This window comes from Dermochelys coriacea, chromosome 7 (genome assembly GCF_009764565.3).
Source record: "Dermochelys coriacea isolate rDerCor1 chromosome 7, rDerCor1.pri.v4, whole genome shotgun sequence".
Lineage (NCBI taxonomy): Eukaryota > Metazoa > Chordata > Testudines > Dermochelyidae > Dermochelys > Dermochelys coriacea.
In genome coordinates, this window is record NC_050074.1 from 5610526 (window position 1) to 5624746 (window position 14221).

Consider the following 14221-nt stretch of genomic DNA (forward strand, 5'->3'; position numbering starts at 1 on the left):
TTCCTGGTAAAACTGCTTCCCTGTTGTGGGCATATGGCTTTTTCAAGCCCTGAATGTAGGCATAAAGCAATCTCGTTGGTAGCAGTATCTGATAACAAAATACAGTGGTGTTGAATTTCAAACTTAAACGAAGGAAAGTCATTGTACAGTTTACTGCTTAATCTGTAATTCATATTACTGTATGTGCTAAAATACTTAGAATGTAAAATTACCATGGTATGCTTTCTTCTCTCTTTGCCTCAGATTGGTCAGTGCAAATTGAGTTTCATGCTACTCTGCCAGAACAGATAGTACGCAATGCAGAAATCACCTAATGACTGAAACACAGTGGAGAGAGAATATCTTCTATTTATTTGAGAGAACTTGAAGGAGAAATATTTTCAAACGAAGGAACGATGTAAAGATACAAAGTCTTCCAGTGAAAATCCCAATCCTGCACAGTGAGCCTTCTGCTTAAATCCCACGGTTTGGGACTACATGTGGATGGTTCTCTTTTCAGGGTTGAGGTCAAAAGGGGAAAGTTGGGGGAAGAAGCAAGCGTCATCTTCATCTTCCTATGCAGAAGCAAATCCTAGGCATGAAGGAGGAATAATTTAACTAAATGCAGCATATTGTTAAACAGAACTGAGTGAGTATCAGGAACAAAAAGGTTAGCAATTTTAATAAATTAAATCATGGCTATTAAGTGCACATAACTAAAGTCCCACTTGAGAAGTTTTAAGGAGTAATTTGGGATTGGAAAGCCTATTAGTTTGTTCATTCTAAAATGATCAGCACTGAAATATTGATTTTTTAAATCATCATATTAAGTTTCATCATTTAGACCTCATTAAGATACATGGTGAAGATCACAGCACTCCGAGTTGTTGTTTCAGACTGTCTGCAGACTCAGGAAAAGCAACACTGCATCGATTTACATGCTGTGTATGTTTGGAAGGATTTCTTCACCACTGTAAGGGCTCTTTTTAGTTCCTAACCACTCCTTCAGTCTGGGTCCCAGCCAGAGGAGGTGGCATGCATCGAGAGGGTAGGCCAGAGGCGTGGAGGAATTGGCATGGAGCCCAGAGCAGCATTGTACACAGACCTTTGAAGCTGCAACCTGTTTGGGGGAGGAATGCCAGGAAAGTGGGAGGAGCCTTATTCCAGAGAAGAAAAAGAAACAGGATTCCTACTGGCATGGAGAGGAGAGAGGGGATGGTAGCCCATAGTTTAAAACCTCTAAGACAAGGACTCACTATTAAAAGGTCGCTGTCAAAAGGTTTAATCCTGAAATGTTACCAACTATAAAATAGTTATATGTTTATAAGGATTTCCTGGCTTGTTTCTTTTGGGAAGTATGTGTTCTCATGACTGTAGACTATTCCAAGAAATGCAAACCTCAGATGAACATCACAATACTTATAATCCCAGTAAGGAGCATTCTGGCAACCTCTTTAAACACTGTTAAGTATTGAACTTAAAAAGTTAAGGAGAGAGACTACCTCCCCCCCACCCAAAAAAATTGTTTTTATGCATATGTATAGTTTCATGTTGCACAGATTCTATCCTCCTCTCATTCACTTCCAACCCTCTCCTCACAATCATCTCCCTTTTCTCACCAGAGAGGGGCCATTCGCATATTCTCTGATTGTGGTGTCTGAGTAATGCACAAACCACAGAACACTTCTCCAGGCCTGCAGCACTGTTACTATGCTGAGGGAAAGTAGGAGCACGGTGCATATCTGCCTAGAGAGAGGGGAGCAAAAGATACAGGACTGATGGTGACACTAGCAGCAAATATAAGTCTTTATCAGGAGAACCTTGCAAGGCTAGAGTTCAGCGGTTGTAATCTGGGTGGACATGTCTGGGAGGAGAAGAAAAATGCAAAAAAAAAACCCCATAGGTGTGGATAAACTTGAGGACATGAGTGTGAGGGTAAATAGATGGGAAGAAACATGAAAATGAAGAGGAATAGCTAAAAAAAGCAAAGTGTCAAATGCAGAACTGAAGTAAACATAGTGAAAGAGAAAAATACAGTGAGGAGGAAGATAAGCAAACTAGTGGAAAACAGGCTCAAAGGAGAAAAATAAATCATAAAAAACAGATGGAATTATACAAACTAGCAAATTTTCTCTTTAGAAAAATATTGAGAAAGGAGGGGAAAGAGCATTATAATAAAAAAAAATCTGTCACGGCTTCTTCCTTTAAAATAATTTCAGCAAAAGTGATTATATTAACATAATTTGTGAACGCACCACTTTACATAATTCTATATGCACTGAGCCCATTTTGGATATTTCTCTCACTTCATCGCACATTGCCTGTGATGTGCATATATCCACACGTATGCATACACACTGTTACTAGAATGCTTCAGAATGCGGTTTTGTCCAGGATTGTTACTAGAGGGAGGAAAATTGTTCATGCCAGGCCTACACAAAAAGCAATGCTTTTTGCGTACTTGCTCCTTCTGCTGGCCATGCAGCAAGCAAACAGCATTCCCAAAGCTGTGTTCTCATCTTTGACAATGGTACACACAATCATAGCTAACCAAAAAGCTGCATTAATGTTATGCTTTTGTAGAAACTCAAGAAAGAGTTAATGCATACTGTGACAAAGTTCCTCCTCTACCTTGGTGGGTCTTGTGCTAATTGGCGGATTTGCTCGCCTTGGAGCTTCACAGCAGCCCTCAGTTTGGCCATTTTCATGAACCCACAGTCCAGGACAACTCCTCCTGTGTCTGACCAGGAGTTGGGAGGTTTGGGTGAACCCAGGCCCGCCCTCTACTCCGGGTTCCAACCCACAGCCCTGTGATATGCAGCTGTTTAGAGTGCCTTCTGGAATAGCTGTGCAACAGCTACAACTCCTTGGGCTACTTCCCCATGGCCTCCTTCCAACACCTTCTTTATTCTCACCATAGGACCTTCCTTCTGGTGTCTGATAATGCTTATACTCCTCAGTCCTCCAACAGTCCGCATTCTCACTCTCAGCTCCTAGTGCCTCTTGCTCCCAGCTCCTCACATGCACACCACAAACTGAAGTGAGCTCCTTTTTAAAACCCAGGTGCCCTGATTAGCCTGCCTTAATTGATTCTAGCAGCTTCTTGATTGGCTTCAAGTGTTCTAATCAGCCTGTCTTAATTGTCTCCAGAAGGTTCCTGATTGTTCTGGAACCTTCCCTGTTACCTTACCCAGGGAAAAGGGACCTACTTAGCCTGAGGCTAATATATCTGCCTTCTATTACTCTCCTATAGCCATCTGGCCTAACCCTGTCACAATACCAAATAAGGAAAAAAAAATTATTTTCAAGCTTCTGATTAGGCATTACATAGACTTTTTAAATTACTGAGTATTTATTTACACATTTATTGATTACCAGTTTTCTTTGACCTTTCAGTAACTTCCTGATAGTGACATTATTATTAATTCCTGGAAAAGTGCTACAGACTTACAAAAACAAAGCAAAGAAACTGACATTTAATACACATGTCATATATTTAAAGCCTACAAACTGTGTTTTTTAAGTATGACCAGAAGAGGGAGTATATAGCATTTCCTATGTAATATCATGTGCCAACATATTGTCAAATGGCTAATCAATAAATATGCAATTTATATACATAACTTAAAAAAAATAAGTAAACCTGTATTGCTGATTTAAACTCACAATATTAAGAAAACTGAGAATTAATGCCCAAACTAGCTGTACCATTAACTCAGTGTGACTTTTTGCATGATTAAGTGGAACAGCATTTACTCTGCAGGATAATTTTCTAAAACTGGTAAAAGCTTAACCTCTTTAGAAATAATTTAAGTAATTGATCAAATATTTATGAAAATACGACAAAGTCCTAACTATCGCATTATAATGATTAGTGAACCAAAATGAAAGACACTTTTTGCTATAGAGTATGTGAATAAATTGGGTAATTTAAACTGATCTTTCAAACCCTTATGTTAGTAGTCCTATTGAAGCCAATAGGATTGCTTGTGCAACTCAGGAATATTCACATTTCAGGGTTTACAGCACAGTTTCTATCACTTTTCATCGTGTAGATGACAACTTAATACTGAGATCATACCCTCTCTGTCAGAATTGCACACACCTTCATTTCTCTCATATGTGATCTTATGATATCATTGTGGCAATTGCATACATGAAAAATTAATATTAAGAAAGTATTTAGTCTGTTAATGCAGGTTGGAAGAAGGAGGACTAGAACCACAAGCACATCAAAACTGTTTGCAGATTACTTGTTTACAGGTAGACCTGGCCATAACTCAGGATATCTGATTTGGGAGAAATTTTAATTTTTCTAAAATTTTAGTTTTGTTCCATATTGGATTGTAACCAAATGTTTTAGAAACTTCTTGTGAACTGGAAATCCTGGAGGAAAAAAAAATTGTAGAAGTGAAATTTGCTCCCTAGGACAGCCGCTGCCAAGTGAAATTGATACTTTTGTCAGTTTCTGGGCTCCTAGGTCCTGTGGCTTTGGAACTGCTCTACTGGGCATACTGCCCAAGGATGCCAGGGCTTCCAGACTCCAGGACCAACTGGTTCCCGTGGAGTGGGAGCCACAGACCCTGAAAGCCCTTACCAGGATCTCTAGACTCCCAGTTCTGCAGCAGGGAACCTGGGAATCTTGAGAGCCTCTCCGTGAGCTGGGCCTTCCAGGCTCCCTACTGGGGAGTGAGAAGCTGAGCTGCAGTTAAAATTGCAGCTCCAAGGATTTACAGTCTCTCAGCTCCGTGGCAGGGAGCCTACAAGTCCTGGCATGATGGGGCTGCCCTGGAGCAGCAAACTCTGGAAACCTAGGATCTCCATCCCGGGGCAGCCTGGAATTCCAGGCCTCTGCACAGCCCAGTAGGCAGCTGGCAGAGAGCCAGGCAATTTCTAGCTCGCTTTTACAAAACACTTTGGGTTTAACTAATTGGCATTTTCAGAATATCCAATTGGCTCTATTTACAGGAATGGTCCCAAGTCTGTTTTAGTCAAATTGTTTAGATATTTGCAGAAAAATTTGTCAGCTTGGCTTCTAAATTTCTACTATTGCTTTTTCTGTAGTACTATAAAAAGTGTCACAATAGCAGTGGAGGCTAAAGTACTTCTAGAGTTCTGAGCCTTGCACAGTATGTCTAGTTGTAATTAATATTGTAATATTTAATAATCTTAACAAGTAATGTTATACTCATTACCTAATTTTGGTTTTCCTTATGTGTCCTTCTCTATAACAGTTAGGTGTGTACTGAGCATGTCACTTATATAAAACATTAAGGTGTTTTATTGATTACCTTTTGAACATAATGTGGGTTCCGCACTGTGAAACTCCAAAATAAAAAAAAAAAAAACCCTCTCCTCCCCCCCCCCCCCCATGGTGTCATGCAAGCTATAAGAGTTACTCCAGTGCCTTAATAACTCATTTCTTTTTCACAGGTTGGGGTGGAATAAGGACTGGTTTGAAAATATTTTTTCCTCAGTTGTTAATTAAATAAAACCTTTTGTTTCTGCGGTGGTGGGAGACTCTCTCATTCCACTCCCTGATTTCTGGGAACTGGCATTGGGTAGGGCTTCAGCAGAGGCAGTGCAGTTCCCATGTAATTGAGCTTCCACTCACTACAGGCAAGTGCAGTCAGGAAATAGTTGGCTCACAGCTCTGAAATATACAGGGTGGCCATAAAATGGGAGACTTCTCTTTCAGCTAGATATACCTCATATACGTCTACCAGAAAAGAACATTCTCCTGATCTTAGGAGATAGCATTCATGGTCATATGTATTCCTAAGTGCGGCTCCAGTAATTCCCAGGAATCTGGTCTGTCAGTCAGATGAGGCCTTAGCCTTTAATCAACATTATGCAGCTATTTCAGCAGGTGGGGTAAGGGATGTACCTCCCTTCAGTAAGGAAGAACCTCTATCACCTTGGGAGTCAGGCTTGAAGAACATTTGTGGCAACTGTAGAATTAGATTTGAGCTGAGTTGAGTTCCTTATGAAGTATACATTTTTATGAACTTTAAAAATTTTTATTAATGTCCTTAAATATTCACAGTGGGGATTGCCCTTCTGCTATTGATAAATGCAGTTGCCAGGAGGAAAGCTGGATGATACTAAAGTTCTCTAATATTACTGTATCACAGAAGTTATTACATTTCTGGGCTTAATGTTTTTTTTTCATTCTAGGTGGAGGAGCCGTTTCCTTAAAATACTGTCCATTCAGGGCAACTGCACTTGTATTTCACCCTCATGGTCCAAAAAAGGTATCCGCTCTAGGCGCCCACCTCCTTAGCTATCACCTCTCTTGGGTGGAGACCTGCCTCTCTTTCCCTCCTGACGGAGGGTTTTTCAGGCTGCACTGTTCCCTACCTACACTGTGATATACCCAGGAAGTCAGACTGTCTAAACAGGCCAGTGTATGTACTTTGCTTTCTCTCCAGTGGCTATGAGCAGCATACTGCCTGCAGATACTGCACAACTCTTTATAAGCAAGCACATTTATTTTTAAGGGAAAAGCATTACAGAGAAAACACAATAAAAGAACCTACACCCATGCTAAACAGCTTACCAGAGGTCATCCCAACCCCAGCTTTAGGCTCTGTAGATCAGTCCGTCAAAGCCCACAACTGGGTTTCCCCCATAGTTAAAAGTTCGTAACTGCCTCAGTTTTAGAACCAGTAAACAACCATGATATTGCAGGAAACTGCCACATCTGCCACATATATTTAATGTTAGCTGCATTGGTGAGGAAGAAGTAATTAAAGTAATACTTTTCATTTCATAGAATCATAGAATATCGGGGTTGGAAGGGACCTCAGGAGATCATCTAGTCCAACCCCCTGCTCAAAGCAGGACCAATCACCAACTAAGTCATCCCAGCCAGGGCTTTGTCAAACCTAACCTTAAAAACCTCAAAGGAAGAAGATTCCGCCACCTCCCTAGGTAACGCATTCCAGTGCTTCACCACCCTCCTAGTGAAAAAGTTTTTCCTAATATCCAACCTAAACCTCCCCCTCTGCAATTTGAGACCATTACTCCTTGTTCTGTCATCTGCTACAACTGAGAACAGTCTAGATCCATCCTCTTCGGAACCCCCTTTCAGGTAGTTGAAAGCAGCTATCAAATCCTCCCTCATCGTTCTCTTCTGCAGACTAAACAATCCCAGTTCCCTCAGCCTCTCCTCATAAATCATGTGTTCCAGTCCCCTAATCGTTTTTGTTGCCCTCCGCTGGACTCTTTCCAATTTTTCCACATCCTTCTTGTAGTGTGGGGCCCAAAACTGGACACAGTACTCCAGATGAGGCTTCACCAATGTTGAATAGAGGGGAACGATCACGTCCCTCGATCTGCTGGCAATACCCCTGCTTATACAGCCCAAAATGCCGTTAGCCTTTTGGCAAGAAGGGCACACTGTTGACTCCTATCCAGCTTCTCATCCACTGTAACCTGTAGGTCCTTTTCTGCAGAACTGCTGCCTAGCCACTCGGTCCCTAGTCTGTAGCAGTGCATGGGATTCTTCCATCCTAAGTGCAGAACTCTGCACTTGTCCTTGTTGAACCTGATAAGATTTCTTTTGGCCCAATCCTCTAATTTGTCTAGGTCCCTCTGTATCTTATCCCTACCCTCCAGCGTATCTACCCAGTTTAGTGTCACCTGCAAACTTGCTGAGGGCGCAATCCATGCCATCCTCCAGATCATTAATGAAGATATTGAACAAAACCGACCCCAGGACTGACCCTTGGGGCGCTCCTCTTGACACTGGCTGCCAACTAGACATGGAGCCATTGATCACTACCCGTTGAGCCCAACGATCTAGCCAGCTTTCTATCCAGCTCATATTTCTTTAACTTGCTGGCAAGAATACTGTGGGAGACCGTGTCAAAAGCCTTGCTAAAGTCATGGAACAACACGTCCACTGCTTTCCCCTCATCCACAGAGCCAGTTATCTTGTCATAGAAGGCAATTAGATTAGTCAGGCATGACTTGCCCTTGCTGACTGTTCCTGATCACTTTCCTCTCCTCTAAGTGCTTCAGAATTGATTCCTTGAGGACCTGCTCCATGATTTTTCCAGGGACTGAGGTGAGGCTGACTGGCCTGTAGTTCCCCAGATCCTCCTCCTTCGCTTTTTTTAAAGATGGACATTACATTAGCCTTTTTCCAGTTGTCCGGGACCTCCCCCAATCGCCATGAGTTTTCAAAGATAATGGCTCTGCAAACATCTGCCAACTCCTTTAGCACTCTCGGATGCAGTGCATCCTGCCCCATGGACTTGTGCTCGTCCAGTTTTTCTAAATAGTCCACTTCTTTCTCCAGAGGGCTGGTCACCTCCCCATGCTGTGCTGCCCAGTGCAGTAGTCTGGGAGCTGACATTGTTTATGAAGACAGAGGCAAAAAAAAATTGAGTAATTAGCTTTTTCTACATCCTCTGTCACTAGGTTGCCTCCCTCATTCGGTAAGGGGTCCACGCTTTCCCTGACTTTCTTCTTGTTGCTAACATAGCTGAAGAAACCCTTTTTGTTACTCTTAATATCTCTTGCTAGTTGCAACTCTAAGTGTGATTTGGCCTTCCTGATTTCACTCCTGCATGCCTGAGCAATATTTTTATACTTCTCCCTGGTCATTTGTCCAGTCTTCCACTTCTTGTAAGCTTCTTTTTTGTGTTTAAGATCAGCGAGGATTTCACTGTTAAGCCAAGCTGGTCGCCTGCCATATTTACTATTCTTTCAACACATCGGGATGGTTTGTCCCTGTAACCTCAATAAGGATTCTTTAAAATACAGCCAACTCTCCTGGACTCCTTTCCCCTTCATGTTTATTCTCCCAGGGGATCCTGCCCATCAGTTCCCTGAGGGAGTCAAAGTCTGCTTTTCTGAAGTCCAAGGTCTGTATTCTGCTGCTTTCCTTTCTTCTTTGTGTCAGGATGCTGAACTCTACCATCTCATGGTCACTGCCTCCGAGGTTACCATCCACTTTTGCTTTCCCTACTAATTCTTCCCAGTTTGTGAGCAGCAGGTCAAGAAGAGCTCTGCCCCTAGTTGGTTCCTCCAGCACTTGCACCAGGAAATTGTCCCCTACACTTCCTAAAAACTTCTTGGATTGTCTGTGCACCGCTCTATTGCTCTCCTAGCTGATATCGGGTGATTGAAGTCTCCCGTGAGAACCAGGGCCTGCGATCTAGTAACTTCAGTTAGTTGCCGGAAGAAAACCTTGTCCACCTCATCCCCCTGGTCTGGTGATCTACAGCAGACTCCCACCACGACATCACCCTTGTTGCTCACGCTTCTAAACTTAATCCAGAGACTTTCAGGTTTTTCTGCAGTTTCATACCAGAGCTCTGAGCAGTCATACTGCTTTCTTATATACAATGCAGCTCCCCCACCTTTTCTGCCCTGCCTGTCCTTCCTGAACAGTTTATATCCATCCATGACAGTACTCCAGTCACATGAGTTATCCCACCAAGTCTCTGTTGTTCCCATCACATTATAATTCCTTGACTGTGCCAGGACTTCCGATTCTCCCTGCTTGTTTCCCAGGCTTCTTGCATTTGTGTATAGGCACTTAAGATAACGTGCTGATGGTCCGCTTTCTCAGTATGAGGCAGGAGCGCTCCCCTCTTGCGCTCTCCTGCTCGTGCTTCCTCCCGGTATCACACATCCCCACTTACCTCAGGGCTTGGGTCTTCTTCTGCGCCTTTAAAGTGCGAAGTATAGAGTGCTTCAGAAACATTAATTAAGCTTCACAACACCTCTGGGAAGTAGATGGTGTACCTGTAGGTGGCATAGAGTTGGCCACCTCACCTCTTCCCTCCATTGCCAGTGCTGATTGCCAGGCTATTGTAAACCCCACAGGCCATGATGATCCCTGGCAGCACAGTATATTGGCCCACAAATGGCCCATGATCAGGAGAGTGGCTCTTAGCCACCATTGCGCAAACCTTTCCCCAAATTGTAGTTGCACTGTCTCTTCCTTGGCCACAACCTAGCATCTGGGCCACAAAGCCGTCCATCTTCTTATCAACTTCTAAAAATATTCCTCGCTTCTTTGTTGCTCAGGGGAGTTGGTGTAACTTATATGTGTCCATAAGACTGTAAGCCCAGGTGTCCGTATCACATTAGTCAAAGGGGAATATTACAGCAATCGTCACTCACTACATTTTGTGCAGTACGGACTCTGACTGCTGCTGAGGAGGGAGCGTTTTTCTGGGCAGCGTGCTTTATAATGCCCAGTTTCATAGTGATAGGGCAGTGGGGCCAGTTGCTGATCTTTGGTAGCAATCACATTCTCTTTGCAGAGCCACCAGTTTGTATACGGGGAAGCAAGAGGCACGTTGGCTATTTAGAACGTGAGCTTCTTGCTGCTTCTCAACCAATTGTTCTGGTAGCAATGTTCAGCAATAGCTGAGATTGAAAATATTTACTAGAAATCTATTTCCTAAAATTTGTAATCCTTGAAAATAGTAAAAGATCTATAGGACAATTTTTAAGGGCTTGTGTCTGTATGATGTGTGTGTTTAGTATTATATGATTTTTGTAAAAATGTACCTGCATATGCAGAGTTGATACCCATGTGACAGACTGCAGAACAATCTAACTTGATCATATACCAGTGAATTCATCACACACTTCCTCTCGGCCCCCAATTCATCTTTCCAGGATTTACACTCATTTCCAAACATGGAGCAGCATCCAGCAGCTGCTATTTTTTTTAAATCAACTTGCCAGAGATGTTTCCTCCTTTTCTTCCACTCTCCTCAACACCCCCACCTACCCACCCCTCAAAAAATCAACAAAAACAAACAAACAAAAGCAAGCACAAACAATTGTATGAGGCCCAGGAGAGGAAAAACTGAATCCTGGGTCAGTGGCAGTTTTTTTTAAGACATAAAAATGTCATGACTTCCAAAGTCTATCGTTTGATGTCCCTGCAGGGACTAGAAACAGAACCTTATGCTATTGGGCTGGGAGAATTCACAGGAGAATATGGAGCACCCACTTCTAGGAAAAAAAGATATCAGACTTTAAAATCTGATATAAGGTACAATGTTGTTGGTTTTTTATGGGTCTTTTTGATCCCTGTTGGTCTCATGTGTCACAGTTCCCAGGCTAACTGCACCTCCTATCATCCCTCCCACCAGTCTCTTTGAGTGCTCCCCCTTTCAGGTTTTAGATCTGTGTCACCTCTGTCTTGGGGTGGAATTATCTAATTGTCCTACTCTCCAACCAGGTCTGGGCTGCAGTCCCCTGTGATCACTGTGATTACCTCAGCAGGCCTGACTTAAAGTCAGACCCTGCAGTTCTGTTCCTTCTGGGAGCAATGATGGAGGTAACCAGAAATCAAACAGCCTCCTTAAAGCAAAATATTATTTACAACAAAAGCATTTCAGAGACCATCAGTCTTAAAACAGTTAAACAGACTACATGCATGCCTAGATACCAGATATCTTTCATATGGACCTCCACAGAGACCTCTGGGTCCGCTGTCCTAGAACATTTCCTTAATTCACAAACCATTTCTCTCAGCTTCCCGGGGAGTCTTTTAAATGCTGCCTACTAACCCTTTGGATCACTTCCTTTCCCCAGGACCAAGTCACTGTTTTAACAGTTTATAGCCCTGAGATCTGTTAGTTCCTAGCACTGGCAGAACAAGGCTTGTGGGGAGGATGTAAGTTCTGCAAAACTTTGCCCATTGTCTTTCATGTATGGGGGGGTGTCCTTATCTGGGGCTGTTATCTTCCTCTTGGGGACAGTTCTCCTTGAATTGAATCATTATAGGTGTTTCAGAAACATTCCACTACCCCAGTATAAGTTAGATCAATACATTCATACAGGAAATTCTATTAACCCACTATAGTTATGCAGTAACTACCACTTTGCTTCTTAGTTTATTATATAACAGCTACACAACCAGCACACGTGGTAAATATGATATCTCGATTTACAGGGAGCATGGTACAAAAAGTAGTCCTATTAAACTTATTTAAAGCTCTCTCTCTAACCATTCATAAAACAGTTTTTTGCATCATGTATGCAAGATGCAGAATACAATATATTGTGGTATAATGGTTTCATTTGCATTTCTTGGAGGTGATCTGCATTATATAATGTTGCCACTGACGAGCAGTGTGGTCATCCTAAAACTCATGCCAATACAAACCTTTCTACCATGCTATTTGGTATTCCGTGTGTGCATAATAATATTAATGCATTGATATACATCCCCCTTTTTGTATTGCTATGCACACGCAGTGAAGAGATGGGGGCACGTTTTTCTTCACACTCTCCGGATCCAAGGGAAGCCATCTTTCTCCCAATACTATAGTTCCAGTGTAGTTTAAATTAACATTACTCTGCTGGGTGATCTTACAATATCAAAGAGCAGGGCACTCGCTTTCTCTGCAGAAGCACATCACACTGTTTCTTCCTCTCCCTGCTCCTATCCGTCTGCTCCATTCTTGTAAGCAGGCTGACACTTAGAAAGCAGGATTCTTGTCATTTTCAGTACTCTGCCTGCTCCCTAGATTGGAGCAGACAAGTGAGAATCTGTTTGGGGGGGCTTGAGGCCAGCATGATGTGGATGCACACAAACTAAACCGCAGCACATAGGGCTAATTTTAGGCTTCTTAACAAGACCATTTCTAGGTTGGTGGACAGATTAAATTGTTTATCTCAAATATATTGTTTTTTTATGTTTTTGAGAATTTTGAACAGTATTTTTAGAAACCAAAACTTAAAAACCTATTAAGACCTTTATTATCATAAGGAAATTAAACTCAACACCTTTTTCAATTTTATTATTGTACAGGCAGTATTTTTTTGCGTTGGCAGAAAAGCCCTTTAAAATGTCATTTAGTTGTAGGACATACACTGGGCAGTGTAAAGGCAAAGTTCTGTGACAAAATAAATAGAGATTTACTAAAGACAGAATTTAAAGTTGCTTGGAAGCTTCTATATCATGCTCCAGATGTCAGCCAGCTATGAAGGAGTTATGGAAAATGTGTGAAAAAACTCATATGCTGAGGTGGTGAATTTGTGTGTTGCGAGCATAACGTAAAGAAGCATAAAATAACAGCACTTTCCCTTACAGCAACTGTATTACCATTCCATTACCCTTTTCCAAACTTCTCACCACGTAAAATTACCCCGCCATGCTTCCTAATTCCACTCCCTGCCCCTGCTTTGCAAACTCGCCTCTCCAACCCACAGTCTGCAGCAGGATGATTTTATAAATGCCACTGCCTTAGAATTAAACTGACTGTGATTGCATGATCCTACTCAGTAGCCTGCTCTGCAGATAAAGCACTTCTGTGATCTTCACCTTGCTGCTCCTTAAAGGGAATAGACAGAAATGGCAAGGGGACAAAGACAACAATGTTGGTATCCCCCACAGTAGTTGAATTCTGTGGACCACTAAAGATAAGCAGAGGACTACCAGAATGTAATGTTGGTGGCACACTAAAATACTATGCAGTAAATACAAACCAAACAAACAAAACCCCAAAAATGTATCTGCCACTGATAACTAATTTTAACAGTGGATTATAGCTGGAGTGAAGTAGATTTTTCACAATGAAAATCCAGGCAAATGTCCTTGTCATAGCAAGTTGTTTTTTCATGTGATTATTGGTCAGATAGCATTTACCACTCTTTCTTCAAGTTCCTGGGAAAGGGAAACACTGATTGCTATCTGGTGTTTTAAACCTGCAAGACATGTGAAGTGAGCTTCAGCAATGCCTTGATTTATTTGTTTCTAATCTGTTTGATTAGAATAGTAGTCCCCAGGCTCTATGCTTTCCTGAAAAGGAAGCTGCTTGAATGCTATTCCTTGCTTCTGCTAGCCATTCTTGGTGGTAAAACAAGTAAACTGACAACATCAAGACACTTGTACGAGCCAGATGTCTTTCCTCTGGGCACCTGTGTATTTCAAAGACGGAAGCCGTTGTTTACTTTTTGTAAAATGTATTTGAATGCAATTGGATATGTGTGAAAAGAAATCTTGGCTTTGATAATAATTTAAAATAAAACAAACAAAAGCACAACCAAACAAAACCACCCACAAACCACTTCTCCTGTATTCTTTTTTGTCAGGTAGTATACTGAACTTTTTCAAGTGGCCGGTCAGGAAATAGGGTTGAAGTTAGTAATTTAGCACGAGCCAGGTAATTTCAGTAATTTTTGGAGGGGTGAATAATAAACAAATGCATGACTTCAGGTGTTAACCACACTTCTGGCTGGCAAACTGTTAGACGTAAGT

At 42.0% G+C, this 14221-nt stretch overlaps 1 protein-coding gene across 7 annotated transcripts in view; it reads left to right on the top strand.

Moving 5' to 3' along the window:
* The window catches only part of ATXN7 (ataxin 7), a 154446-nt gene that overhangs the window by 104194 nt on the left and 36031 nt on the right, over nucleotides 1–14221 (top strand). The window contains exon 2 of one of the 7 annotated variants that reach the window (XM_043519579.1): nucleotides 4179–4242. The exons of the other annotated variants lie outside the window; for them this stretch is intronic. Coding sequence (XP_043375514.1) covers nucleotides 4179–4242 — 64 coding nt within the window. The remainder of the gene's footprint in view (nucleotides 1–4178; nucleotides 4243–14221) is intronic. 7 annotated transcript variants of the gene reach the window in all.